The sequence below is a fragment of the Mustela lutreola genome, chromosome 1 (assembly GCF_030435805.1).
Source record: "Mustela lutreola isolate mMusLut2 chromosome 1, mMusLut2.pri, whole genome shotgun sequence".
Classification (NCBI taxonomy): Eukaryota; Metazoa; Chordata; class Mammalia; order Carnivora; family Mustelidae; genus Mustela; species Mustela lutreola.
In genome coordinates, this window is record NC_081290.1 from 228,243,023 (window position 1) to 228,270,297 (window position 27,275).

General features: G+C 39.7%; 1 protein-coding gene across 4 annotated transcripts in view; it reads left to right on the forward strand.

Moving 5' to 3' along the window:
• Window positions 1–27,275, forward strand: part of PAK1 (p21 (RAC1) activated kinase 1) — a 149,236-nt gene that overhangs the window by 54,682 nt on the left and 67,279 nt on the right. Inside the window, exons 1-2 of one of the 4 annotated variants that reach the window (XM_059188186.1) lie at window positions 8,716–8,856; window positions 24,876–25,086. In XM_059188186.1, coding sequence (XP_059044169.1) covers window positions 24,897–25,086 — 190 coding nt within the window. In that variant the 5' untranslated portion in view covers window positions 8,716–8,856; window positions 24,876–24,896. Of the gene's footprint in view, window positions 1–8,715; window positions 8,857–24,875; window positions 25,087–27,275 lie in introns of those variants that run through there. The other 3 variants (XM_059188205.1, XM_059188195.1, XM_059188212.1) reach the window with 3 other exon arrangements.

Here is a 27,275-nt window from a genome sequence, read left to right on the forward strand (position 1 = left end):
TACCCATTCATTTATCAGTGGACCCTTAGATTGTTTCCATATCTTAGACTATTGTAAATAATGCTTCACTGAATATGGGGGGGCACATATTTTTTCAAATAAATGTTTTTACTTTCTTCAAATAAATACCAGAAGTGGAATTGCTCAATTATATAGTAGTTTCATATTCAGTTTTTTGAAGAATGGTCATTTTCCATAGTGGCTATACCAACTTACATGCCTATCAGCAGTACACAAGTGTTCCCTCTTTTCTATATCCCCAGTAACACTTATTTATTTTTTTTTGTCTTTCTGATAACAGTCATTCTAACAGTTGTGAGGTGATATCTCATTATAATTTTGATTTGCATTTCCTTCATGATTGGTGATGATAGGCTATATTTTTAAAAAATAATTTATTTATGGGAAAAAAGTACAAGCAACAGATAGCTGAAATAAATAGGTTTCATTTGTTTTTACTATAAAGCATTTTGTGTTCTCCAATTTATGAGTCTTTTGGGGGGCAAAGATGCTATCCCCTAAAGGAGACAAAAATGTATCTTACATAGTTGTTTCTCATACTGCCCTGATTCTGGAACACAGGCAGTGATGTAGTGTTCACCAACACCACTTGGATTTAGGACTTAGTGACATGAAAGAGAAAGTAATGGGGAGCTACCTTTCTGCTTTTGGTGGCAGAGGCAGTAGCAGAGGCATCCTGCATGTTTGAGTCTCTGGCCCTAAAGTGGTACTGATGCTCGTGGCTCTCAACTGAGGTTGAATTCTTGTCCTGTCAGAAGTGGCGGTGATACCCGTTCTAGCGTCTAATGATCAGAAGTAATGGCAATCATTTCCTCATTGAACTGGGTCATCTGTGTGTTGTGCTTTGTGTTGGACTAAATGTAGAGGTGATAGAAAACGTAGAGTCAAAGATGATTCAAATTTTTGGCTAAGTAACTGAAAGAGTTGAATTGCCATTTACTGAGAGGGGGGCAACTGAAGAAGGAACAAATTTTGGACCTATGAAGTCTGTCAGTGTCTGTAAAGTGTTTTCTGTTGGATTTAAAAATGCGTTGCTGCTGCTGCTGCTGCTTACTCTTCTTTTTTAAAAAATGCTTTGCTTCTTGAAAGTAAGAAGTAAGTTTCTGCATGTTTGCATCCTTCTTGACTAGCACTGTGTCTGGCATGTAGAACATATTCAGTAAATAGTGAATGAATGATGAGATTATTTGCTGTTTCCTTGAATGACTAGACTGTTTACTCTTTGCTACACAGAGTGCATCCTTTTTCCTCCTTTGTGATTTTTGTGATCTTTTGTTTTTGTGAGTCTCTTAAGGGAATTCCCTACCCCCCTTATCTTCAGTCTCAATACCTCTGTGTATAAAAATTCTACTTCTTCAATACCCAGCCCAAATACTGCCTTCTCTACAAAACTTCCCCCATCTCTGCAGATGTGATTAATGTCTCCCTTCTCTGTACTTTTTTTTTTTTTTTGGCCTTGTTTGAAACTTCAAATACATTTTGATTTATTTGCTTTGCAACTGCTGCTGAATAGGTTTTGCCCCCTTCTCCATTTCCATCCCTCCATTGCTTTTGTCGTTTCTTGCAGTACTTTTGTAAGCTATTGTTATTTATTTCTTTTATACTTCACCTCATTTCATAGTCATTAATAGGCAACTGGCCCTGCCATTTGATTACAAGAAAGAATGGTGTGTTAGATGACCACTTTATATGCAAAGTCATCATTATTGATTGACTTCCTCTTACATTTAACTGGCAATAGGGGAAAATTGTAATTCTCACAAAATGTATTATTCTTAAGAATTATTTGCAGTTGCAAAATAATAAAATAAAAACAATCTTTTTCAAATCCTATGGGCACTGTAATTACTATATTTAAGCCATTAAGTTGAAAGCTAGAATGTCTTAGCCTTTGTATTCTTAGTCTTTGTATAGTGTTACCAGGGGTTGCAAACTCTTATGCCTGTATAAACCAGGTAAGTAATCTAAAAGGGCCTGGTCAGGTCTAAGGTGACTATACAGACAAAACATCACTGGTCAGGGCCCATGGCTTAGAAGGATAATTTGTGAATTATTATTTTGTAATATACTATATAAATGCAAGGAGTAATTGTACTTAAAACAAGTTAACTGCTAACTTGTGTAAAGTTGGGCAAGTTACTTTATATCTCTAAGATTTAATTTCTTTCTTTGGATAGACAAGTTTTTTAAAGAAGATTTTATTTATTTATTTGAGAAAGAGAGAGAGAGAGCACAAGTAGGCAGAGCAGCAGGCAGAGGGAGAAGCAGGCTCCCCACTGAGCAGGGAGCTTGATGTGGGGCTTGATCCCAGGACCTGGAATCATGACCTGAGCCGAAGGCAGACACTTAACTGACTGAGCCACCCAGGCACCCCTGAATATACGTTTTTTTTCTCTGAAGTCCCTTCTCCCTCATTTGCTTTTGCTTTTTCATTTCTTTAGCTAATAGTTTCTTCTTTGACTATAAATTGGATTGGTTATTAGCCCTCAGTAATAAATCTTCCTTGATTTTTAGCCCTTAGTAATAAATAGAATGCTGGCTTCTCACCTGTATGCCTCATTTTCATGAGTCTTGTGTTTTATCAGAGGGAGCCGAGGTTAGCCAGGCTTCCTGTAGTAGCACCCACCATTGAAAGGGGCTCTCTAGGACTGAGACAGCTAGTCAACTTTCTATAACCAAATCAGCATCTGGTTTTGAGAAAACTGAAATCGAGAATAGACGATGCCCAAACTTGATCTTTCCTGTTGAAGACAACAGTGGTCCTGCCTTATATTGTATGTTAATGTTTTATTGTTTCTTCTACCTTCTTTATTTTGTTTATTCAATTCTCTAGTGTGGGACTTTTAGTTTTATACATGTTAGCTTCCATTGTTAGTGGTGATTTTAGTGGAGACAGACCATTTCTAGGTTGTCTTTAATCCCTGAAGCCTAATGTGGGCAAGTGTACATGGTAGATGTTTGATAATTTTTTAAAGAGATAGCATACTTATTGAATTTGTAGGCGATACAGACTGGAAGGGAAAACTATACTAGATGGCAGAGAGAGAGTGAGCAGAAGAGCTTGCAAAAATGGGTTGAGGCCAGTAAGATGAAATTTAAGGAGGATGACAGAGAAGTTCTACATTTTAAGTTTCAAAGAAATGGCAACATATGAGCAGGCTGGAGGAGACCTCACATGATGCTATTCTTACAAAAATGGTCATTTGGGCTGCCTAAGCTCAATGCCAGCCAAAGACACTGCAGTGGCTAGAAACTAATGCAACTTCAGACTGAATTACTGGAAGTAAGCAGAGTTAGAGAAGGCAATAGTCCAACTATGTTCTGAGGGGGACAGACTGCACTTAGATTGTCATGTTCCCCATAGGGTACCAGGTAGTAAGAGGGTCATGGCAAACATGACCAGGTTTAGTAAAAGGTGCCCCAGGTCACCACTATGCAAAGTAGAGTCTGAATTGTTCTCAATCTACAATGAGGTAAACATAAAAATTGAGAGTGTATAGAAACTTTTATAGCAATTTGACAGAGTAATTGTGTGTCTAATGAATCTAGTAAAAAAGAAAATGAGCCTTATCTTGTATGTCCTTTATTTTGCTTGATACTTTTATTTTTTATTTTAATACATTTTATTTTTAGAGCAGTTTTAGGCTTAGAGAAAAATTGACCAGAGAGTACTGAGCTCCCACTCTATTTCGTCCTCCCCTTGCATTTTGCCAATTAACAACATCTTGCATTAGTGCGGTACAATTGATGAACCAGTATTGAGACAATATTACTAACTGAAGTCCATAGTTTATATTAGGGTTCACTCCTTGTGTTGTACAGTTTTGCGGGTTTTAACAAATACACAATGATATATATCCACCATTATAGTATTACATGGAATAATTTCATTGCCTTTAAATGCCTTAAAAATGCCCTCTGTTCCACCTCTTCATTACCCCACCCTACTTCTGAACCTGTTGCAACCACAGATATTTTTGCTGCTTCTATAGTTTTGCATTTTCCAGAATATCATACTTTTCAAACTAGCTTTTTACTTGGTATTTTTTCACTTAGGGTTTTTCTGTGTCTTTTTGTGGTTTGGTGGTTCTTTTCTTTTTACTGCTGAATAACTGGCCATTGTATGGATATTTGTTTACTCATTTATCATTGAAGGATATTTTGGTTGTTTATATATTTTGGCAATTATAAATAAGGCTGTAATAAATATTTATGGGTAGGATTTTGTGTGGACATAAATTTTCAGTGCACTTGGATAAATACCTAGGAATGCAATTGCTGGATTATTTGGTAAGCATATATTTGACTTTATAAGAAATTGCTAAACTGTCTCCCAAAGCGGCTGTACTGTTTTGTATTCCCATCAACAGTGAATGAGAATTCTTGTTGCTGTATATACTCACTCACATTTGGTGTTATCAGTGTTTCGTATTTTAGCCATGTTATAGGTATGTAGTTGTACTTCATTATTGTCCCTAACAACATATGGTATTGATTATCTCTTCATATTCTCTATATTTTATTTGGTGAGGTGTCTGTTCAGATCTCTTACCTATTTTTTGATTGGGTTGTTTGTTTTCTTGCTGTTGAGATTTAAGAGTTCTTTGTACATTTTAGATACAAGTTCTTTTTTTGTTTGTTTGCTTCAAATTCTTATTTAAATTCTAGTTAGTTAACACATAGTGTAATAGTGGTTTCAGGAGTAGAATTTAGTGATTCATCTCTTACAGATAACAGCCAGTGCTCATCATAACAAGTGCCCTCTTTAAAACCTGTCACCCATTTAGCCCCTCCTCTACCCATCTCCCTCTATCAACCCTCAGGTTGTTCTCTATAGTTAGGAGTCTTTGGTGTTCCCCCCCCCCCCCGCTTTTTTTTCCTTCCATAAGTTCATTTGTTTTGTTTCTTAAATTCCACATATGAATGGAATCATATGGTATATGTCTTTCTCTAACTTAATTTGCTAAGCATAACATACTCTAGCTCCATCCACATCATTGCAAAGGGCAAGATTTCATTCTTTTTGATGGTTGAGGAATAGTCCATCATGCACACACACGTACACACAGAGTTATACAAACCACATCTTCTTAATCCATTCATTAGTTGATAGACATTTGGGCTCTTACCATAGTTTGGCTATTGTTGATAATGCTGCTATTATCGGCGTGAATATGTCCCTTCAAATCTGTATTTTTGAATCCTTTGGGTTAAAAATCTAGTAGTACAATTGCTGGGACAGAGGGTAATACTATTTTTAACTTTTTGAGGAACCTCCCTACCATTTTCCAGACTGGCTTCACCAGTTTGCATTCCCACCAGCAGTGTAAGAGGGTTCTCCTTTTTCTGCATCCTTGCCAACATCTGTTATTTGGGTACAAGTTCTTTATCAGATATGTGTTTTGCCAATATTTTCTCAAGTCTATGACTTGTCTTTTCATTCTTTTAATGGTATCTTTTGCAGAACAGAAGTTGTACATTTTAATAAAGTTCAGTTTACCAACTTGTTTTTTTATGGGTCATGTTTTTGCTGTTGTATCTGAAAAGTCATAACCAAACTAAGGTCATCTAGATCTCCCATGTTAGCTTCTATACATTTTATAGTTTTTTAGTTTACATTTATGTCTGTGATACATCTTTTTTTTTTTTTTTTTTTTTTAAAGATTTATTTTATTTATTTATTTGACAGACAAAGATCACAAGTCAGCGAGAGGCAGGCAGAGAGTGAGAGGAGGAAGCAGGCTCCCCGCAGAGCAGAGAGCCCGATGCGGGGCTCGATCCCAGGATCCTGGGATCACGACCCGAGCCGAAGGCAGCGGCCCAATCCACTGAGCCACCCAGGCGCCCCAATGTCTGTGATACATCTTGAGTTAATTTTTGTGTAAAGTGAAAAGTCTGTGTCCAGACCAATTTTTTTTTTTTTTTGCAGTTATTCTGGCACCATTTATTTATTTATTTATTTATTTAAAATGTTATTTATTGATTGATTTATTTGACAGACAGAGATCACAAGTAGGCAGAGAGGCAGGCAGAGAGAGAGAGAGGAAGCAGGTTCCCCGCTAAGCAGAGAGCCCGATGCGGGGCTCGATCCCAGGACCCTGGGATCATGACCTGAGCTGAAGGCAGAGGCTTTAACCCACTGAGCCACCCAGGTGCCCCGACTGGCACCATTTATTGAAAAGACTCTTATTTCTTCATTGAATTTACTTTGCTCTTTGTCAAAGATCAGTTGACTATATTTGTGTAGGTCTATTTCAGACTCTCTATTCTGTTTCAATGACCTATTTGTCTTTTCTTTTGCCAATACCATACTGCCTTGCTAACTGTAGCTTTATAATAGGTCTTGAAGTCAGGTAATGTTAGTCCTTTATATAGATGGATATCTATGTAGCTTTAGTTACATCCATAAAGATATTTTCCTATGACATATTTCAGACCAACTGGATCAAAATCTGTGCTAGAACTTCAGTATATATTTTTAAAGTTTCCCAGGTAATTTTGATACAAAGGGAGAGTTGAAAATCATCATACTGAAACTGTAAACTCCTTGAAGGTATGGTCTTGTTCACTGATGTGTCTGTCCCTGGTAGCTTATACAAGATGCTTCAGTAGTTAGTGAATGACCAGGTGACTAATAGAACTGGGAGTATCTATCCTGGAGAAGAGGAAAAAGTTCAGGTGCTTGATAGATTACCATAACATATATCTTAAAGCCTTTAATATTTGTCTTGAAGGACGTTTTCTGATCGCTCCAGAAGGCAGATGGAAGTTTACAGAGAGGCTGGCTGAATGTTAGGAAGCATTGCCCAACAGTGTTATTTCCAAGTGAGCTCTCTGTCTTTATGTGTATTTCAGCAGAATGTGGAAAACCATCTCTAAGGGGTGGGGGATGCTGCATGGGGTGGAAAGTTGGTTAAGATCAGACACTATGATTATTGATGATTACTTTGAAAAACAATGTCCAAGGCAGAGGACTGCTTCTGCCTTTCATCCATGCTGTATAAGTTGAGAGAAGGGTGTGGGGTCAAAAGAACATCCTAAAACTACTTTGAAGCTGAGTTCTCATAGTGCAGCTGGTCCCACACTCTGTGTTATTGACCGTGTCTCTCTAGAATATGGATGTCTTTGAGAAACTCCCTCCTTCCTCCACTAAATTTGGGACTTCTTATAATTGGACTAGCATGGGTACTCAGGGCCTGGAAAAGGCAAAACATACTTAACAGAAGAGTTCTTTCCATCCTCATTGGAGTTCTTCCCCTACACCCTTCTGCAGTTAAATGATTTGGGCACATAGAATGGAGGTGTGTGGATATCTGGCAGGGGAAATGGATAAAAGCCAAAAAATTTCTCTCTAGCAGCTGGGACAGGGTATGACAATTTTATATAAAGATGACTAACATGGCAGAGAGAAATAAAGCATAGATTTAGGAATCAGATCAAAGTTGGGACAACTTGGCCATTTTCCAGTTGTGTGGTCTTGGGAAAGTCACTGTTCTCCTTCACAGATTACATTCTGTCTTTCACTGAGTTCCTGCTGCTGCTGCTTCTGAGCTGTATCTTTAGAATATGCTTGTTTTGTTTTAGCTTATCTTCTAATAATTAGTCTAAATCATTATCTTGTGCCTGGAGTTCCGTAAGAATCTACTAATTTGTTTTCTCGTTTTCCACCATTCTCCCCTTTATTCTCCATTCAGCAGTCAGCGATCCTGTTAAAGATGTAAATTAGGCTTTGTCATTATGCTTAAAATCTTCCAAAGCCTTCTGATTATTAAAACCTAAAACAAAACCCCAACTCCTGGCTCTGACCTGGAAGTTACCTTGCATAATCTGACTCCTGTCATATGTCTCAATAACAGGGTGTAGAGGGGAAGTTGATGGGGGCAGTATTATTTTTTAGGGAGCATTTGGATATGTATGAAGGTGGTTTTTTTGGTTAAATTGTTGAGGGGGCACTAGTGGGATTTAGGGGGTTTGGGCCTGGGTTAGTGAATGTCCTGTAATGTGTTGTTCAGCTCTGGACTCATTACAATGTCTAATTCACAGTATGTGCTTAAGAAATACTTATCGTATGAAACCACATTCTTCCTGGACCTCAGTTTTAACATGTGATTTGGTAGAGAGCCTACTTCATAAGGTTGTGGTGAGAAAGACATAACATTTCGTAAAGCACCTGGTACACAATAGCACTTAGTAAATGGTAGCTGCTGCTGAGCTTTCTTTGCCTAGAAGCAATGTAACTGCCCACCCTGAGTCTTCCCTAGGACATCAGACACCTTCGTTGGTGGGGTAGAGGGGTGCGTACATCTCTTTACCAGAAGGCTAATTTGATCAAATCCTGGGTTTGACCAGAATTGCCCCGGAGTCCAGACACAGCTGCAGAAACTAAGGCATAGAGGGGGTCTGGTTCTCTTCCTTGACTCTGGGGCTCACCCAGGACTCTGACAGGCCCTGGAAAGTCTGGCCCCGTGAGAAATTACCTTCTGCTGGAACCTAGGTGTGGAGGATAGCTGAGAGGGTGGGAAGGTAGTAGTCTCCCCGCCCGCAGAGCTTCTGGGAAAGGAGAAGCGCGGTTTCCTCCCACCTCCTTCCCTCCCTTCTTCCTCCGCCCCTTCAGCTTCGCCAACCCCAAGCTGCGCCTTTGCTGCACCCTGCGAGGGCGGGAGCGTGCTGCACCGGGAGCGGGAGCTGGGGCGGCTGAGCTGCTGGGAGCCCGGCCCCAGACGAGTAGAGCGGCGCGGGTGGAGCCAGCGCGTTGTGCGGCTAGCTGGGCAGGAGAGGTGCGGCTCTGCGACAAAAACAGTCGCCAGAGATGCCGGGGCCAGCTCCCCCCACCAGGTAATACTGGCCCACCCTGGGGCGCGCCTAGCTGGGCGCTGCTGGGGAGGGGGAGGGGGAGGGGTCTCCGTTGGCTTCCGGGGAGTGGTGCCTCGCATTCTGGCGGATTTAGGGTCTTGCCTTAAAGAGACCCTAAGCAAGAGAAGGGGCTGAGGGCTGAACCCTCAGATGAGCTGGCCTCCTAGGCCAGCACCTGGAAGCAGAGCTCTGGCTAGCGAAGGTTGTGAAGGAGAAGCTGGTTTTGGGGTGAACTGCTGTGTCTCAGGAACCGTTCTCCTTTGCTAACACCGTTGTGCTTGGTGGTTACTGTGATGCTTTCCACTCTTTTTGGCTTAGCTGCAGGCCTGCTGGGACCATGGGGTGTTTTCTCTTGGGTTTTGGGGAGGGGCATTATATTATAAGTGACCTGTTAAGAGGTGGAGTAAACCAGGACATTGGAGACCTAAGGAAGGGTAGGTATGGTTCAGGCAGCGTCTGTGCACCTCAGTTTCCTTATCTGTGTAGTGAAGAGCTTGACCTTCTGTAAACTGCGTTTTGGAAAGGTGAGCTGGTTAAAGCCCTAGAATGAGCTGCAGAGATGTCCCCCTCAACAATGTGAGAGGCAGGGGAATCTGAGAAGAAGACCTTTGTATCCTCTCCAGCCAGCCTTTTGGATGCCATCTTGCTGGTCTGCTGAGGACCCAGATGCTTAATGGACAAGGCAGAGGTTGAAAATGCTGATTCTTTTGGTGTTGAGTATAGATAGGTTGGGTCTAGGGAGGTGGGGTTGGAAAGAAACAGGTCAAGGCATGTTAATGGTTTTCCTCTGAGCTGGCCAGTGATTTGATACCTGGGTGCAAAACTGTTTTAAACTAGGCTATCTTGGGGTGCCTGGGTGGCTCAGTGGGTTAAAGCCTCTGCCTTTGGCTCAAGTCATGATCCCAGGGTCCTGGGCTCGAGCCCCACATCAGGCTCTCTGCTCAGTGGGAAGCCTGCTTCCCTTCTTCTCTCTCTGCCTGCCTCTCTGCCTACTTGTGATCTCTCTCTGTCAAATAAATAAATAAAATCTTTAAACTAGACTATCTTCATTGGCGCCCCCTCCTTACTCAGCCTAGTTAATGACAGACCTTGGGGGCTGTGTAATGTCTTATTACAATTCTTTCCTTGATCATCTGGGACCAAGAAACATGTTAGGCCTGATACTAACCTACCTTGATTATTTTGATCTCCTTCCTCCCCTGAGTTTTTCTGTGATTCTGTCTCTGTCCCCCCCCCCCCCCCCATTTTTCTTTCTACTTCCTACTCCTGCTCATTTTTCCTTCTTCCCTTACCCATCTTTTCTTCCACCCTCCACTTTCTTCCTTTTTCCTACTCTTTTCATACTTCCCTTTCTTATCCTTTCCCCCCATAGCTAGTTTTTCCTTCCCTCTCTTGGGTCCTTCTCTTCTTGGTTAGGCTTTCTTCTCTTTTTTTTTTTTTTTTTTTTAAAGATTTTATTTATTTATTTGACAGATAGAGATCACAAGTAGGCTGAGAGGCAGGCAGAGAGAGAGAGGAGGAAGCAGGCTCCCTGCTGAGCAGACAGTCCGATGCGGGGGCTCCATCCCAGGACCTTGGGATCATGACCGGAGCCGAAGGCAGAGGCTTTAACCCACTGAGCCACCCCGGTGCCCCTCTTCTCTTTTCCTTATAGAATTGTTGGTTAAGGGTTGCCTGGCTGGCTCAGTTGGTGGAACTTGGGACTCGTGATCTTGGTGTTGCAAGTTTGAGCCCTGTGTTAGGTGTAGAGATTACTTACAAATAAAATCTTAAAAAAGAAATATAGGAAATAGAATTGTTGGTTAAGCTTTCTCATTATTAATAGGTTCGAGGGACCTTTGTTGTGGTGTTTGTGAGGTCCAAACACTGTGTTTCCTCCCTAACTTCCTTACGTTTAGCTTTCATCTACAAATTCTGTCTTCCCCAAGTGCCGGTCTCTTTCCTTACTTCCTCTGTGTCTTGCTTTGGGCCTGCTAATAAGCAATCTTTCTTCCAGGATTTGACCCCCTCTTCCTTTGCAGAGGGGAGGAGGCAGCGGTAGGCAGTAGGGAGTAAGCAAGATGAGAAGTGGAGAGCTTGAAGACTAGAGTGGGAGAAGAGCAAGGTGTCCAGTGGGGCTGGGCAGAGGCCCAGACTGCCTTTTGTGACAAGTGACAGAACAAAAGCTCTATGGCAGCTTTGAGGCATTGCTTACCTGGAGGAAAAGAGGTGACTTGTGAGCCTATGAAAGAAGAGGGGATAGTAGAGATGGGGTAGAGGGAGAGAAGGTGGAGTCCTGGGGGAGAAGAACAGTGATTTTTTGAAGAAGAGGGTGGACTGGGCAAGATAGGTATTATTTGGGTAGAGGTAGGTGTGGTGGGAAAGACTACAGTCTGGAAAAGAGGACCACATAGGTTAATTTCTTTACCTCTGAAGGCTAGCTTTTTGGACTGTTTTGTTTCTATTCAACTAACTTTTCTTGAGTAGCATTCTCAAAGTGGGAGAATGAGAGGGGAGACAGAGATAAGACAAGGTTGCTATTTTCCTGGCACTCACTGTATACATTGTAATGTGGAATGCGCATGTATACAAAGAGCTTTGAATATGACATCTGTCATCATCACACATTCTCTGGATCACCTGTTCTGTGTTAGTTATGGTGCCAGGTGCTGGGGATACAAAGATGGAAACTGGACTCAGTTGCTACCCTCTGTTGTGAATCATGGAGTATAGACATCTGTAAGCTCATGTGTTAATGTATGTGTGATAGAAGCACAAGGGGCTATGATAACACAAGGGGAAACTTTAATCAGCAAGTCAGTGGCTGAGCTGGTGCCTAAATTCAAGTCTTCTCTAAAGGTGGTATCTGTTCTCTTATGCCATGGTCTCTTCTGACCCTGTGAATGCATATAGTATACAGAGAGTTTTCTTACATTTTTCGTCCACATGTGGGTCCGGACTCAAGGTATTACTGAGATGAAAAAAAAGCAGTTCCATGTGATGGGTCACTGTGCCATGGCCAAACACTCATTACCTTGAAAGGGAAACTGATTTGGTCCCCGTTAATTTCTCCTGGCTCTAGGTCACTTGGGTGAGTTTCCTCTGTAAGTCATCGACTCTCTTCCTCCTTTTCCACACCCCTCTATTTTCTTAAATTCAATTTTTAAAATCCAGATGGAGCTAGGCTAGACATTTCACTTCCACTGGCCTCTGTAAAACAGGGATTTAACACCTCATAGGGTTGATGAAGATCAAATGAAATAATGAATGTGTGAAACTAATTTGTAAACTGTGAAGTGCTCTACAGATTTACTGTGGTTGTTCCCGAATGCATTTTCAGCCATGAAAAATACTCAGAAGAAATGCCTAGGGGGTGCCTGGGTGGTTCAGTTGGTTAAGTGTTTGCCTTCTCAGGTCATGATCTCAGGATCCTGGGATCAAGCCCTGCACTGGACTCCCAGCTCAGTGGGAAGTCTGCCTCTCCACCTTGCTCTTGCTCACTCGCTCTGTCTCAAATAAATAAAATAAAATAAAAAAGTCTTAAAAAAAAAAAAAAAGGAAATGCCTGGGGTTGCTCACTGACTTTTTTAAAACTGAGCCTCAATCCTTAATAATGAAGGAAAAGGAGGGAGTTAGAACAAGGATGATTTAGAGACTGGTAATTGAACGCCGTGTTAAAAACCAAGTTCAAAAGATATAGGGATTTCTTTTAGGTCAAACAAATAGTAGGTGGCAAGTATAAAAGATATTATTTTTGGTGGCACCTTGTGATACAGGGTGGGAAAAAAGGAATAAGAAAAGGAAGGAGGGGGAGGGATTTAAAAGCATACTGACCTCAGTTCAGATTTTGTTTCCATAACCTACTAGGTCCTTCGTTTTTTATCTTTTTAAAGTTCATATATAAAATAGAATATATTTACACCTACTTTGAAGAGTTATTTTAAAGCTTAAAAATAATTATATAAAAATTTATCTAGTAGGCACTTAATAGCTATTTTTGCAAAAATAAGCTCTTAAATTATCTTCTAAAGGAAGTCTTCCTTGGCTCCTAGGCTATTAAGGCCCCTCTTTGGGATTCATGAAACACTCATGTTCTTCCTCTCACCACTCACAGTTGTACTTCTTGTGTCATACTGTCATTGTGGTTTATGGATCATCAGTCCCATTAGTATGTGACTTTTTGAGGCTAGAGACAGGGTCTAGTAAATCTTGATGTGTCCTTTTGCTGAGCCCCCTTCGTTGCTAGGTATAGACTGGTAAACACAAAGAACTTAGTTGCTTCTTTGTGAAGCTTACTGTTTATTGCTGGAGACGTATAATAAATAAGCAAAAATATATCATGATAGATGCTGTGAAAACCAAGAGTTTCATTTGTTCATTGTAGGTTTAGGTACTTAGAAGAAATGCAGGCAGAATTGTCTAACAGATGATTATTAGTCTGAAAGAACTTTTGGGCTAAAGGTAAAAACTTGGGTACTGTCAACATATAGATAATAAGTAAAGCTATAGGAATGGATGAAATTATCTAGACAAGAGTATAGCGTATGAGGAAAGGAGGTTCTTAGCCTTGAACATGTCAAGGATAGCTAGGAAGAGTCTGCATAGGAGATAGGAATACACAGAAAGGTAAAAGGAAAGCCAGGTGAATGCTGCAGAGAGATTAGGTAAGGTGGGGACAGAATAGTAACCATTTGATTTGGCAACATGGAGATGGTTGGTTGTCTTGACAAGACTACTTTTGGTGAAATAGAGGGTGTTACTTAGTGAACCAAAGGGGAGGAAGTGGAGGTAGTGTAAATAGACAATTCTTCTGAAAAGCTTTGCTATGAAGGGAAACAAAGAAATGTGTTTTGAGGAATATGTTGGTGTCAAGGAAGGGGTATATGTGTATGTGTGTCTTTGAATAGGAGACACTATAGCATGTTTATATTTACTCAGTATTTACAGATCAGGCCAAAAATCTAGAGATCATATTCATTTTTTTCCTTTACGCTGTACATCCAGTCTCTAAATAAGCCATTTGGTTCCACCTTCAAAATATCTACCTTTGCTGTACTACAGTATACCTACTGCAGTCCTGTCAAGCTACCACCAGTTCCCACCTCAATTAATGTAATAGTTTTTTAATGGTCTCATCATTTTTCCTTTGCTCCCCTGCAGTCTGTTTTCTGTAGCCAGAGTGGTCCATTTAAAACATAAATCAGATCACTACTCAGAATTCTTCAGTGTCTTCCCATGCTTGATAAAAGATCCAAATTACTGTGGCCTGTAGAGTCCTATATAGTCTGACCTCTGGCTGCACCTCTAATTTAATTTTTCTGCCATGTTTCTCCTTGTTCACTAAACTTTGGGTCTTGTCCTTTTTGCTGCTCTACATGCCCCAAAATATTCTCATCTTGGACATTTGTACTTACTGCTCCCTCTGCTTAAAATGCTTCCACATGTTACGTTGATTAGTTGTCTCATTTCATTCAGGTCTTAAGTGTCTTTTCCTTAAAGAAGCCTGTCCTGATCATCTTGTCTTATATATCACCCATCCCTGGCCTCCCCCAAACCAGTCACATGCACTACTCTTTATTTTCATTATGGTCTTGACATTATATATTTGCTTACTTCTTTGTCTGCTTTTCTTACTAGTCCATAAAATCCACGAACACAGGGACATTGTCTTATCCAGCTAGATTAGTACTGGTACATTGTAGGTGCTCAATAAATGCATATTGAATGACTGAATAGAATTAAGAAAGAGAGATGGAGAGGGAGTGGGAGAGATTGATTGATAGTTTGGTTGATTAGTATAGCTAAAAGAGATCATTCCAGGTGAGAGGGAGTGCAAGTTGAGGGAGAAGAAGGAATGGCTTTTGATGGGAGTAGGAATACCTCCTTCATTGTAAATGGGTGGTACAGGGGCAGGGAAGCATATGGATCTGTGAGTGGGAAGATGGAGTTCTCCTGCAAGGATTTCTGTTTTCTTACAGAAGGTGAGTTCATCAGCGAAGGTGAAGGGGTGAGTGGGAAGCCTAATTAAATCCCCATTTGAGGCAAGGTAATCTTTTGCAGAAAGGTATTCATAATTTTCAAGTGAAAGCAGTCAATTAGGTAACATTCTTTAGGATATTCAGCTGCTTCAGTACAGAGACAGTTGGGGGAGAGTGGGAGTTCAATCCCAAAGCTGGGATTTTGCCAGTTGCATTTTGTAAAGGGAGAGAAGACAAGGCGGTTGATTGTTTTGTTTGTGTGTGTGTGTGTGTTATTGTCATTGTTTTTATTTATCAGATTTGTTTAGATTGATCAAATTTGTTTAAAGTATACATGTACAGTGACAGCCTGTTACAAACTTATTGTCTTACACATTTTACTGAGAATCAGTTAACCATTACTTGTAATTAATATCTTAAGTCTTAGTTCATTGGTCTCTACCCCAGCATTAACAGGCTCCTGTGGTAATACAACTGTGATAGCATAGGGAACTTTCAGCATATTTTTTTTTTATTGTGGTAAAATATGCATAACATAAAACTTACCATCTTAACTATTTAAGTGTGTGGGTTAGTGGCATTAAATACATTATTAACATTAGTATGCAACCATTAGCACCATTCATCTTATAAGTGTTCATCTTGTAAAACTGAAATTCTGTGCCTACTAAACAATAACTCCCTATTCTCCTTTCCTACCAGTCCCTGGCAGCCATCATTTTACTTTTTGTCTTTATGATTTTGACTACTCTAAGTACCTCAAATTAGTGGAATCATATGGTATTTGTCTTTTTGTGATTGGTTTATTTCACTTAGAATAATGTTCTCAGGGTTCATTCATGTTGTAGCATATTACAAAATTTCTGTCTTTTTCTGAATAATATTTGATTGTATGTGTATATTATATTTTGCTGATCTATTCATCTGTTAAAGAATACTTCTATCGCTTCCACATTTTAGCTGTTGTGAATAATGCTATTATGGGCATTAGTGTGCAAATATATATTTGAGACCCTGTTTTGAATATTTTTGTGTATATGTATCCGGAAGTGGAATTGCTGCATTTAATGGTAATTCTATTTTTAACTTTTTGATAAACTGCTATAATGTTTCCCACAGTGGCTGTACCAACTTACATTCCTACCAGCAATGTGCAGGGTTCCAATTTCTCCACATCCTCACCAACACTTTTTGGTTTCTCTTTTTTAGATAGTTGCCATTCTAATGGTGCAGGGTGTTATCTCATTGTAGTTTTGACTTGCATTTCCCTAATGATTAGTGATTATAAGCATATGTGATTAGTAATTATAAGCACATTAGAACTTCTTTTTATGTGCTTATTGGCCATTCATACTTCTCTGAAGAAATATCTCTTCAAGTCCTTTGCCCATTTTTGAATTGAGTCGTTTGGTTTTTTGTTGTTGGGTTTTAGAGGATTGATGGCTTGTGATGTTTGAATGATTTTGACGGGCTATAGTTAAGGAAAAAGAGAGGTGAAGATAGGAGGTACTAATGGATAGTGGGTTTGAGCTCAAAATAAAGTCTAGGAATTATAGTAGAAGTTCTTGAGCAAGTGAGCTGCATGGATAGAAGGTTGTATTGGAGTATATAGGATTCATTCCAGGTACTGGAGTTAATACACATTTTGGTGATAAGGTTCAGGGTGTGATTATGGGAGTATTGGCCAATTTGGACTAAAGGGCAACAGTTGAAATGGCCAGTGTGTTGGAACAGTCATCATTGTTGGCAGGGTGTAGAGGCCATCTAGAATGATAACTGGGGAGGTACAGAAGAAGACTAATCTAGGAACTAAAGTCTTTGAGTGAGGTGACTAGGAATGGGGTACCGGGCAGCAAGGATAAGGCGTGTGGGAAATCACAGGAAATGTTTGGGCAGAGATTGACTAGAAGGTCAATCCATTCAGGAGACAACTGAGTAGATTCCAGTGTTTCTTGGGTGGTTGAACCAGATGGCCTTATAAGTTCCTTCCAGCTCTCGGATTGTATGGGCCCCACATTTTAGTGATGATTTTCTCACTCCAGGGCATCCATTGGGAAGTCTAATGGTTTGGTAAAATAGATTTAAATTTTCCCCTTAACTGTTAGGAATAGCTTAATTGGGGCTGCAGGTCAGGAATTTCCCAGTACCTTGGTACTGGTACTGGTTCTGCAAGTAACTCTAGTGGCTTTCTGCAAGGGTGGTAGAAGTGAGGAAGATGTGTAGGTATTATTGGGGCAGGGGAGAGGGGGGTGAAGGTACAGGGATAGCTTAAGTCTTGGACCCCAAATCTCTCTGCCTTTTCCATTTCACTTCTCTGGCTCCCACACTTTCTAATTCCAGATACAGACCTTTGTTCATTTTGTCTCAAATTATAATTAGTGTAGAAAGAGTGTTTTTAAGAGAATCAGAATAATCGGTGTCTCTTCATGGCCTCACTATTTCACTGAGTGATCTTAGGTAAATTTCATACCCCTGTGAGTTTCAGGTTACCAGCTATAAAATAAAGATTTGAGATTGGCTGGTTTTTCAGGATCCTTCTAGCTTCTGGGTTTTTTTTTTTTTGTTGTTGTTGTTGTTTTGTTTTGTTTTGTTTTTCTGTAAACCAGGCTGCCTTAGTCAGTGAGCCTTTGCAAGGTACCTAGTGTGTGCCAGGTCTGTGCTGGGTGGGACTTGATGACAGACTCCGTTTTGTCCCTTGTCTTGTTTGTGGTCTGGTGGGTCTGACCAGAAATATAGAAACTGCTGCATAGAAGTATGTATAATTAAATTAAAATGTTGGGGAAAAGACAGAATTAGAGGGGGTTCTGTGAAGATTGCATAGAGAAAGTGAATCAAAGTGGGTCTTGAAGAATGAGGAGGAGTTTGCTTGGCAGACAAGTTGGGACATCTTAGGTGGGGAGAACAGTGTGGGCAAAGGCAGGGGTATGAAAGCATATTGAGCTGGAATGACTAAGTTTAAGGAATAGTAGAGATAAAACTGGAAAGATGAGTGGGGGATAAGAACAGATATTTATTGGACATCTATTTTGTGCCAGGCAACATGCTAGGTGCATATATATGTTCCATGTATATCTATATATCTCTCTATATAGATATATATCTATATATCTATATATCTATGCTTTTAAATTCTAGTAATCAGGGTGCCTCGGTGACTCAGTTGATTAAGCATCTGCCTTCAGCTCAGAGCATGATCCGGGGGTCCTTAGATCCACCCCCATGCTCAGCAGGGAGTCTGCCTCTCCTTCTCCCTCCTCCCACTCATGCGCGCTCTCTCTCTTTTCTTTTTCTCTCTCTCAAATAAAATATTAAAAAATAAATTCTTGTAACTCTATAAAGTACAGTCTTATTTGTATTTTACCTGTGGAAGCAGTGTCAGAAATTAAAGTAGCTTTTCCAGCAACCCAGAAACCGCCTCCAGTTTTCCTCCCTGCTACCTCAGCAGTTGCTTTCTTGTTGCTAAACCAGAGCAAGTGGCTGGAGGCTGCATAGCGGGAGTGCCCTGGACGTGTCAGAAGGACATCCCTCAGCGAATTCAAGACTGCAGCATTCCGAGCTCCTGCCAAAGAAAACCTCTTGGCACAATTTAATTAAAGATCAGATTCTCATAACCAGGTGTCAAGGGCATGCAGTACTCCCCAGTTCTGGGTGGAGTGTTGGTCGTGCCAGTGTCAGCTGCTTTGAGTTGTTGACTGACAAATGTGATTAATATGTGGACTAGGTTTTATTTTTTCTTCTTCCTTTCCCTACTTCACCTTAGATAATGGCGTGAGGAGTTATTAGAGGTTATCTAGTCCCTTTGCCGTTAGCGTGAACAGTGACACGTGGTGTAGTAGAAAAAGAGTTGGTCCTGGAGTCACACAGACTTTATTTCACATCCATGCCTCTGCTGGCTTGGGTGACTGGCAGTGTCTCTGATACTTTGCTTCTTCTGACTTGCTCACTATTTTATCCCCAGCACCTAGTACAGCCTGGCATACAGTAGGTGATGAATAAATATTTGCATGCATGAATGAGAAAACTGACACCAACCAAGCAGATTTCCAAGTTTTCTGTAAATTCCAAAGTGTTTTCTAATGTTAGTGGTTATTAAGCTATCAGTGCCAAATGACGGCTGAAATCCTATTTGTAAAGATAGTTCAGGAGGTCTGTGGGGAAACTCTTTTAGAATTTGAGCAACTCTGTTAAGCAGTTTATAGGACTCTCCAAAACTCCAAGTCCCATTGTGTGAGATGAAGGCATCATAGAGCCCTCAGTGCAGACAGATGGCAGCTGGTCCCCTCCTCCAGGCAACAGCTCTTTTCTCATTGTCATCTCTCCACAGCCTTTTTAAATCAAGTGTCATCTTTTATTTTTAACATGGGACATTCATTGCGTGGATCTAGAACTGCTTAGAAGGGACCATTTTTCTGACTAGTGCTGTAGGTGTTATAGAGCATAAAAGGCTCTCTGATCGTTGTGTCCTACTTTTTTATTTTTGTGTTGCATTCTACCTCACTGTACTTTCACACTTACACTATTCCTGTGGTCTAGGATGCATTTGCCATTATCATTCTCCATCAAAATAGTCTGCTTATTTATTGTTTGTTTTCTTTGGTTCAGGTACTTTACCAATGCCTGTACCTATCTCAGACTAGTTAAATCAGAGCTCAGTACTGGTATTTGCCCTCTACCCCTTTTATTAGGAGAAATTTCAAAAGTACATCAAAGTTTAAAGAATTTTATAGTGAATACCTGTATGTCTACTACCTAGATTGTTCTACCATTAACATTTTCATATATTTGCTTTATCGTATCCACTATAAATTATATATGGACAAGAATATTATACCCATGTTCATCCAATAATCCATCTTACTTTTTAAAAACACATTTCAAAGTAAGTTGTATATATTAGTATACTGCCCCCTAAGTACTTGAGCTGGTGTTTTAAAAAGCTCCTAGGGGCTCTAATAGTTCAGGGTCAAAGACCACTAGTCTGACTTATTTATTCTTTAAGCCCCTGCTTTTAACACCACCTCTTCTGTGAAGCCTCACTGATCACCTAAATTCAATACTGTCTTTCCTTTTCATGTCTTCTGACATTTTACCACTTGTACTGCTCTGTAGCACTGTTCACAATGGGCCTGGCACTGTGGTTTTCTAGTCCTATGTATCTTGCTTACTACACTATGAGAATGTCTAGCATTAGAGCATATTCATTTATTTATCTCTTTGTCCCTGGTTCCTACCATGGCACTTTATGAGTAAGTACTCAGTAAAAATTTATTGATTTGAATTGTACTTAAGTGAAGAACCTGCAATGATATTAAAAGGTGTACATAACTTTCACATGGCTGATTTGAAGACCAAGAATTTATTTATGCCTCATGAAAGACATTTAGTAAATATCAACCAAGTCTAGCCAAACATGTTTATATTGTGCTTTTTTTTTGCCACTGGCTGGATTTGACTTACCTAAATCAAGAGTAGCAGAGTTCAGGTCAGAAAAGGTACATACGGGATAGAATTACTTCAGGTATATTTGGAAAATTCTTTGGCAGAGAGTATGAAGACATGGGTTCTAATCCCACCTTTAAACTGCTGTGTTTAAGCAATTTCATTCTGTGTTTACAGAATGAATACCTCAGTATTCCTACCTGTTATATGAGAGGGTCAGATTAGGCGACCTTTAAAAGTTGCTTCTGGCTTTGATGTTATGTATATCTTAAATTCTTTATCTTGGCCCTTTTTATATTAGTGGCTGTGGCATCCGGATGTCATAGAGTGGAAAGGAGTAGCTGCTGCTGTACACAGTCCTTCCCACAGTTCGTGTCTTGTTTCATTCAGTATGTAAAGTACCTTACACATAATGGCTACTTGAAAAACGTTTTCTTTCCCTTCTTTCTGCGCTAGCACTATATTTTTATTCTTTCTCTAGAAAAGGAGACATAAATCACTTCCATTCCTTGGTTGCCTCTTGACCAGTATCTGTCTAGTGACTGTAGAGTGGGAAACACCAAATTGTAGCTCATAGGTTGGGGGACTTTTATTAGAGTCATAACTAGTAAATAGCAGAGCCGGGACCTAAATCCAGATCTCTTGATTTTAGATCCAGTCATCTTTTTATTATATCGCCTTACGGATGGCCTTTCTGAAACCTCACAACGATCCTGCGTTTATTACAGAGCCATTCAGTTGATTCATAATTAATACTTTAGTATAATTAGTTGCGCAAAATTATTAGGCTCCCTGTGCCTCTGGAGCATTGGTAAAATGTGATCAGCGTGTCTTTCCCTCTATTATAGCAGTTTGTTGTCTAGGATGGATAGAGGGGTGTCATCTGAACTATCATTCTAAACGTTGGCTTTGAGCCTCGCTTTATACTGCAGCCCGTCAGAAGGCATTGGCTTGTCATTGTCCCAAATATTTGACCGGCACAGACTGTGAGAAGATTTAAGATGTGTTTGGTCTCCTTATTTAAGAATTGAGTATATTTTTTCCTTTCTCTTCTCAGGATTGATCCTTTGGACTTGTTTTCCTATAAACAAAGTTTAAAATGGCATAGTTTTAAAAATGTGCCAATTATTTTGCTGAATGTAGATTGCAAAATGACCAGTGAGGGGATCTATGAAGTACAAAGATAGTAAAGACTTGTGGAGAAACCACAGGAAGGGACTGTTTGGAGGGCTGCAGGGAAACTGGAAATTAGTATAGAAACATCAAGTCCAAGTAAGTTCAGAGGGAAGGATCGGGTAGGTACAAAATTGTACGGTGTATAGTTGAAGATACAGACAATGTTTAACATTGAGAAAACTTGATTTGAGAAACATTGAGAAAACTCAGTGTTTAACACTGAGAGAACAAGAAGACTTGGGGGATTTTGAAAGATGATTTCAAGTACCTAAAGTTCAGTCTGGGGAAGAAGCAATAGACTTTTCTGAATAGACGTGAGATAGGATTTAGGACTAATAGAAGTAGTGTTTGTTTGCTTATTCATTTATTTGTTTACTTGTTCTTTATTCATTTGTTCAACAAATCTTTATTGATTATTCTGTGCCAGACCTGGTGTTGGGGATTGAGAAATAAGTAAGAGTGAACTTTGTTCTTGAGGAGTTCATAGTCTAAAGCTGGCAGAGAAGAGGGTGTGGGGGGCGAGGCAAATGTATAAACAAATAATTGCTGTGCAGTGTGAAATACATAGAAATTAATGTAAGTGAGAACTTTCTAAATGAAGTGACCAAAGATAAAATAGGCTGACTTTTGAGATCATAGATTTCCTAAAAATGGAAGTTTTCAAGCATAGGCCAGATGACCTTGGGTAGAATATGGTACAGAGGATTCAAGCATTGTATTCCAATAACAGATTCTAGGTTTCAATAATTTGGAATCATTTTGAAAGTGGAGGTCTACCCCCTGAGTATTCTCCAGGCATGGTTGAAGATCTGAGAAATGAAGAAAAGCCTATATCGGAAAGGGTGGTGAACCTCTCTTGGTATAATCTTGGGCTGTAGCCTTGAAGGGGAGCTATATTCAGTGTAGCTTTGGGCTGAAGGACCTAAGAGGCAAGGAAGGGCCTGCTTAATCTGTCAGGTGGCTGTAGGGAGTATAATTTTGGAACCTGCAGTGCAGGGTAGGAAGGTGCACTTGAGGACTCAGTCCATGGAATCCCCTTTGTGGGAGCTGAGGGACTTGAGTTGGGGCTGGGAGAAAAAGCAAAGGCAGACCTGCAAAGTGAAGCCAGAAGAAATGGATAAAAGCACACCACCCAGAGAGTTAATATAGATTAATGATTCTTCTTGCTTACTTAATTTCTTTTGATCAAAAAGAGAAGTAAAGAGCAGATAGAGGTAGAGGTTGGTTTGGTAGGGGTAGGTTAGGATGAGTTACAGAAAGGGTGAAGTTTGAATCTGGCCTGAAAGATGAGTAAGATTTTTATTAGTCAGAGGAGGGAGAAATCTTTGACAAGAATCACTGGGGGATCGGAAGAAGGGTAAGAGATTTGGCAAAACAAGAGAACAGAGATTTCCAAGGTATAGTTTGAGTGTAGGCTGTGTCCAGGTATGGTGGCTTAGTTAGTAAGGAACTTTAGTTTTTGTTCTGGGATGTCAGTGATGGATTTTAAAGTAGAGGAGTGCTAATGTAGTGAAAAGAAGGGGCACATGCATCCCGGTGGCAGCAACATCCACAGTAGTTAAACTGTGGAAGGAGCCGAAATGTCCTTCAGCAGATGAATAGGTAAAGAAGATATGTTTTTTATTTCGTATATTCCATCAGAAAGGATGAATACTTGCCATTTGCATCAACATGGATGGAACTGGAGGGGATGATGCTAAGTGAAACAAGTTAAGCAGAGAAAGACAATTATCGTATGGTTTTGCTCATAGGTGGAACATGAAGAGTAGTGCAGAGGATCATAGGGAAAGGGAGGGAAGACTGAATGGGAAGAAATCAGAGAGGGAGACAAACCATGAGAGACTCTGGACTCTGGGAAACTGAGGGTTACAGAAGGGAGGGGTTTATGGGGATGGGGTAGCTGGGTGATGGGTTTTAAGGAGGGCACGTGTTAGGATGAGCACTGGATATTATACACAACTAATGAATCAGTGAACACTACATCAAAAACCAATATGTTGACTAGCTGAACATAATAAAAAATGTAAAAAAAAATAGAGAAGTGCTGTGTTTTAGATCGCTTATGGCATGTAGAGAAAGAATTCAAGGGAGAAATAGATGCAGGGGATCATTTAGTCCTACATTTATTAAAAAATGTAAAAAAGGTTAATAAATTTTGTTCATAGCATTTAAATAATGGACATCTAAAGCAGTGGTATTCGAATCTGGCTGGCACTGGGATCAGTAATTTTTAACATTACAGAATTTTGTCCATAACCTAGTTACACTAAATAAAAATTTAGGGGACTCAGAACAGAACATCTTATTTCTAAAAAGCTCTTGGTGATTATTACATTGGTTTATTTATTTATTTATTTATTAATCAGAAACTTTAGCCTCTAAAGCACCATTGTGTTTACTTGACGGAGCTTATATTCTAAGTAGTCATGGCCAAAGATATAGTTTCCACTGTAACCTGGAAGGATAATGAGAGACTTTATTAATTCTGTAATGTATATGTCTGCCCATCGTCAAGGACACTTACTGATTTAAAGTAATAACATCCGTCTTCATTAAAACTCTTGTTACCATGTGATATCAATTTTTTCCCTTTTTTAAAGATTTTATTCCTTCCCTTTGCCAGAAGTATTGGAGATTGCCAGTAAATGCAACACCATATATGACAGGATGGTTACTGCATTGACTATCATATATTTAGATCAAGGTTAAATTTTAGAGGAAAAAAATACTGGAGAGATGATATAGGCCAAGGGTCAGCAAACTTTTCTTGTAAAGCACTAAATAAATATTTTAGGTTTGTGGGCATATAGTCTCTGTTGCAACTACTCAGCTCTGCCATTGGAATATGAAAGATGGCATAGACAATATGTAAATGAACGGTTGTGTTCCAGTAAAACTATTAACAAAACCAGCAGCTTTAGGGACTCTTGATATAGTGATACAGTCCATTCTAGAGAGGGAACATGATTTTCCTAAAGTTACAAAATTAGAGGTTGGCAAAGGATCACTGTGTAGAATGATGTTAGTTTTATTTAATGAATGAATAAATGGAACCCAGGTGGTTAAGGAATTTCTTTAAGGCTAGTGTACTAGTGCTAGTGCTAGTGGCACTGGGATTACTAATTAATTTAGCTGGGCCAAATTCTGCCTTTCAAACTACATCAAGCTGGTTTTCTGTGCTCTCCAATGTCTTAGGTAGAGAAAAAGAAGAATCTTGTGAATGTTCAGCAGTGCTTGGCACAGAGTAGGTATTACATCTTTGAGTATTGTTGAGTGAGTAAGACGGTAGTAGTTACAATGTGTGGTGGAAAGGTTTGAGCTGGGCCCTCGAGGATGGGTTATATCGTTTGGATTCTTTGAAATTTTTCAATATGTATTTCCTTTTGCATGAAAATAATAAAAGAATTATGTTGTTCTTTCTGATTTCAGTAGCTGCTGGTGGTGGTGACAATGTCAAATAACGGCCTAGACATTCAAGACAAACCCCCAGCCCCTCCAATGAGAAACACCAGCACTATGATTGGAGCTGGAAGCAAAGATGCGGGAACCCTAAACCATGGTTCCAAACCTCTGCCTCCAAACCCAGAGGAGAAGAAAAAGAAGGACCGATTTTACCGATCCATCTTACCTGGAGATAAAAGTACAGTATTTCATTTCTTTCTAACCATTTGTATGCTTAAGACAATTTTTTTTTCTTTTGGTAGCTTAAAGAGCTGTCCTTTCCTTGACTTAATTTTTCTTTAATACCTTTTTTGCCCTTAAATCCTTCCCTTGTCTTTCTTTCCCAAGGTGACTGAGGTCAGAGAGGAAATAAACTTATTTTTATACTTTATCAACTATTTCTAGCAAAATTCTAAGAAAATAATTGTGCTCTTGCCAGACTTTGTATAATCTGAAGCCATCTATTTACTTTATAAGTTATAAAACTTTTATGAACTCACAAAATATAAGAAATACTGGAGTGTCTTCATTTGGAAATGTTTTTTTCCAAGCTAGTGTCATTTTTGGAATGTCTCCTTTCTGGATTCTTGATTGCCTCTTCTTTATTCATATGTCCTCCTCTCACATCTAGATTTGGAGATTAAGTATCAGTAAGAAAGGCAAGTAGTTGCTGGGAAAAAGAAGCAGGACTCAGCATGAGGTACTAAGAAGAGGTCATACTAGGTGGGCTCATTTTCTTTTTATTGATAAAACTTCTAGAAGAATAAACAGGATTTTAAAGATTTTATTCATTTATTTGAGAGAGAGAGAGCATGAGCTGGGGAGAGGGGCAGAAGGAGAGGGAGAAACAGACTCCCATTTAGCAGGGAGCTGGATGCGGGTCTCAATCCCAAGATCTGGAGATCATGACCTGAGCCAAAGGCAGACACTTAATTGATTGAGCCACCCAGATGCCCTGAATAATTAGTCTTTTAACAGTGTATCTGATAAAGTCACTGAAATTGTCTGGACAAGATAGTGAAATAGAGGTTTGGGTGTCTACATTGATAAGTGATTTTTGTTTGACTCCCCAAATTGTTTATTTAAGTGGCTCTTGATGTAAGGTAAATTTCTCCATCATGCTTGCAGGGCTTTTTCTTGTGGTGTGTTGACGAAATTGGCTTTCTGTTTATAAATAGTTATCATGAGCTTCTGATTTAGGTGGACCTGATTCAAATCCTGGATTACTCACTTACCAGCTCTCAGACCTTAGATATGTCAGTTAGCTCCTTTGGCTTTAGTTTCCTATCTGTAGGAAAGATTGGGATTTTCCTATCTCTAAAATTGGAATAATATTCACAGGGTTGTTGTGTGAAGATTATATGCAAATTTCCTAATTAAGTACCTTCCACACAGAAGGCACTTCATATAAGGATGTGTTCTCTTTACTCCTTTACTGAAGCTGGTAGACATAGCTAGTAGACTATATGATAAAATCAGAATTGGGATTCTGAAATAGTAGGCCAAATATAAGAAGCACAATGGCGAATTGCAGAAAGTACCCTATGTTGTAGAAAAATATAACTGCATAGTTATAGATCACTGTAAGATGGTAGATGATAGTATCATTAACCAAATAAGGAACACAGGAAGAGGAACAAGTCAGGAGGATTGGTAGTTGGAGAAAACAGGAAAGCCTTTAAACACATTGCATTTGAGGTGAAAAGGTAATTTTAGACACTTTGCATTTGAGATGCCTTGACATAGAGATGTCTAATAGGCAGTGATATTATAGATAGGAAATAATTGTTGAATAACTGAAATGAGAACTATTGAGAATTTTTACTATTTTGGGCTTGTATCTTTGTGTGTACTTACCCTATCCCCTATTCCACCTTCATAGTGAGCTCTTTCGGGGTCTAGTTAGAAGAGAGATGGGTAAATTGCTTAGTTTTCATTTTTTGGCTAATTCATTTATATAGGAGCTGCCAACTTCCTAGATACAGGGCTATGATCTAGGTGGTGTTACCATGCCTTAGAATTTTCTTCCATATATATAGCAACTTTGTTTATCCCTCAGTTTAGGTGTGTATGCTTTTTTTTTTTTTTAAAGATTCCACATATTTATTTGATATATTCCACATATTTATTTGAGAGAGGGAGAGAGATCCCAAGTAGGCAGAGAGGTAGGGGGAGGGGGAAGCAGGGGTCCCCTGCTGAGCAGAATGCCCAGTCCTGGGCTCTATTTTAGGACCATGGGATCATGACCTGAGCTGAAGGCAGAGGCTTAACCCACTGAGCCACCCAGGTGCCCCAGGTGTGTGCTTATTTTTAACACTGTGCTTTATCAACCATGATTCTTGATCTCTGTTAAGTAAGTAGGTGTTTAGCCCAAGTTTCTATATGTAG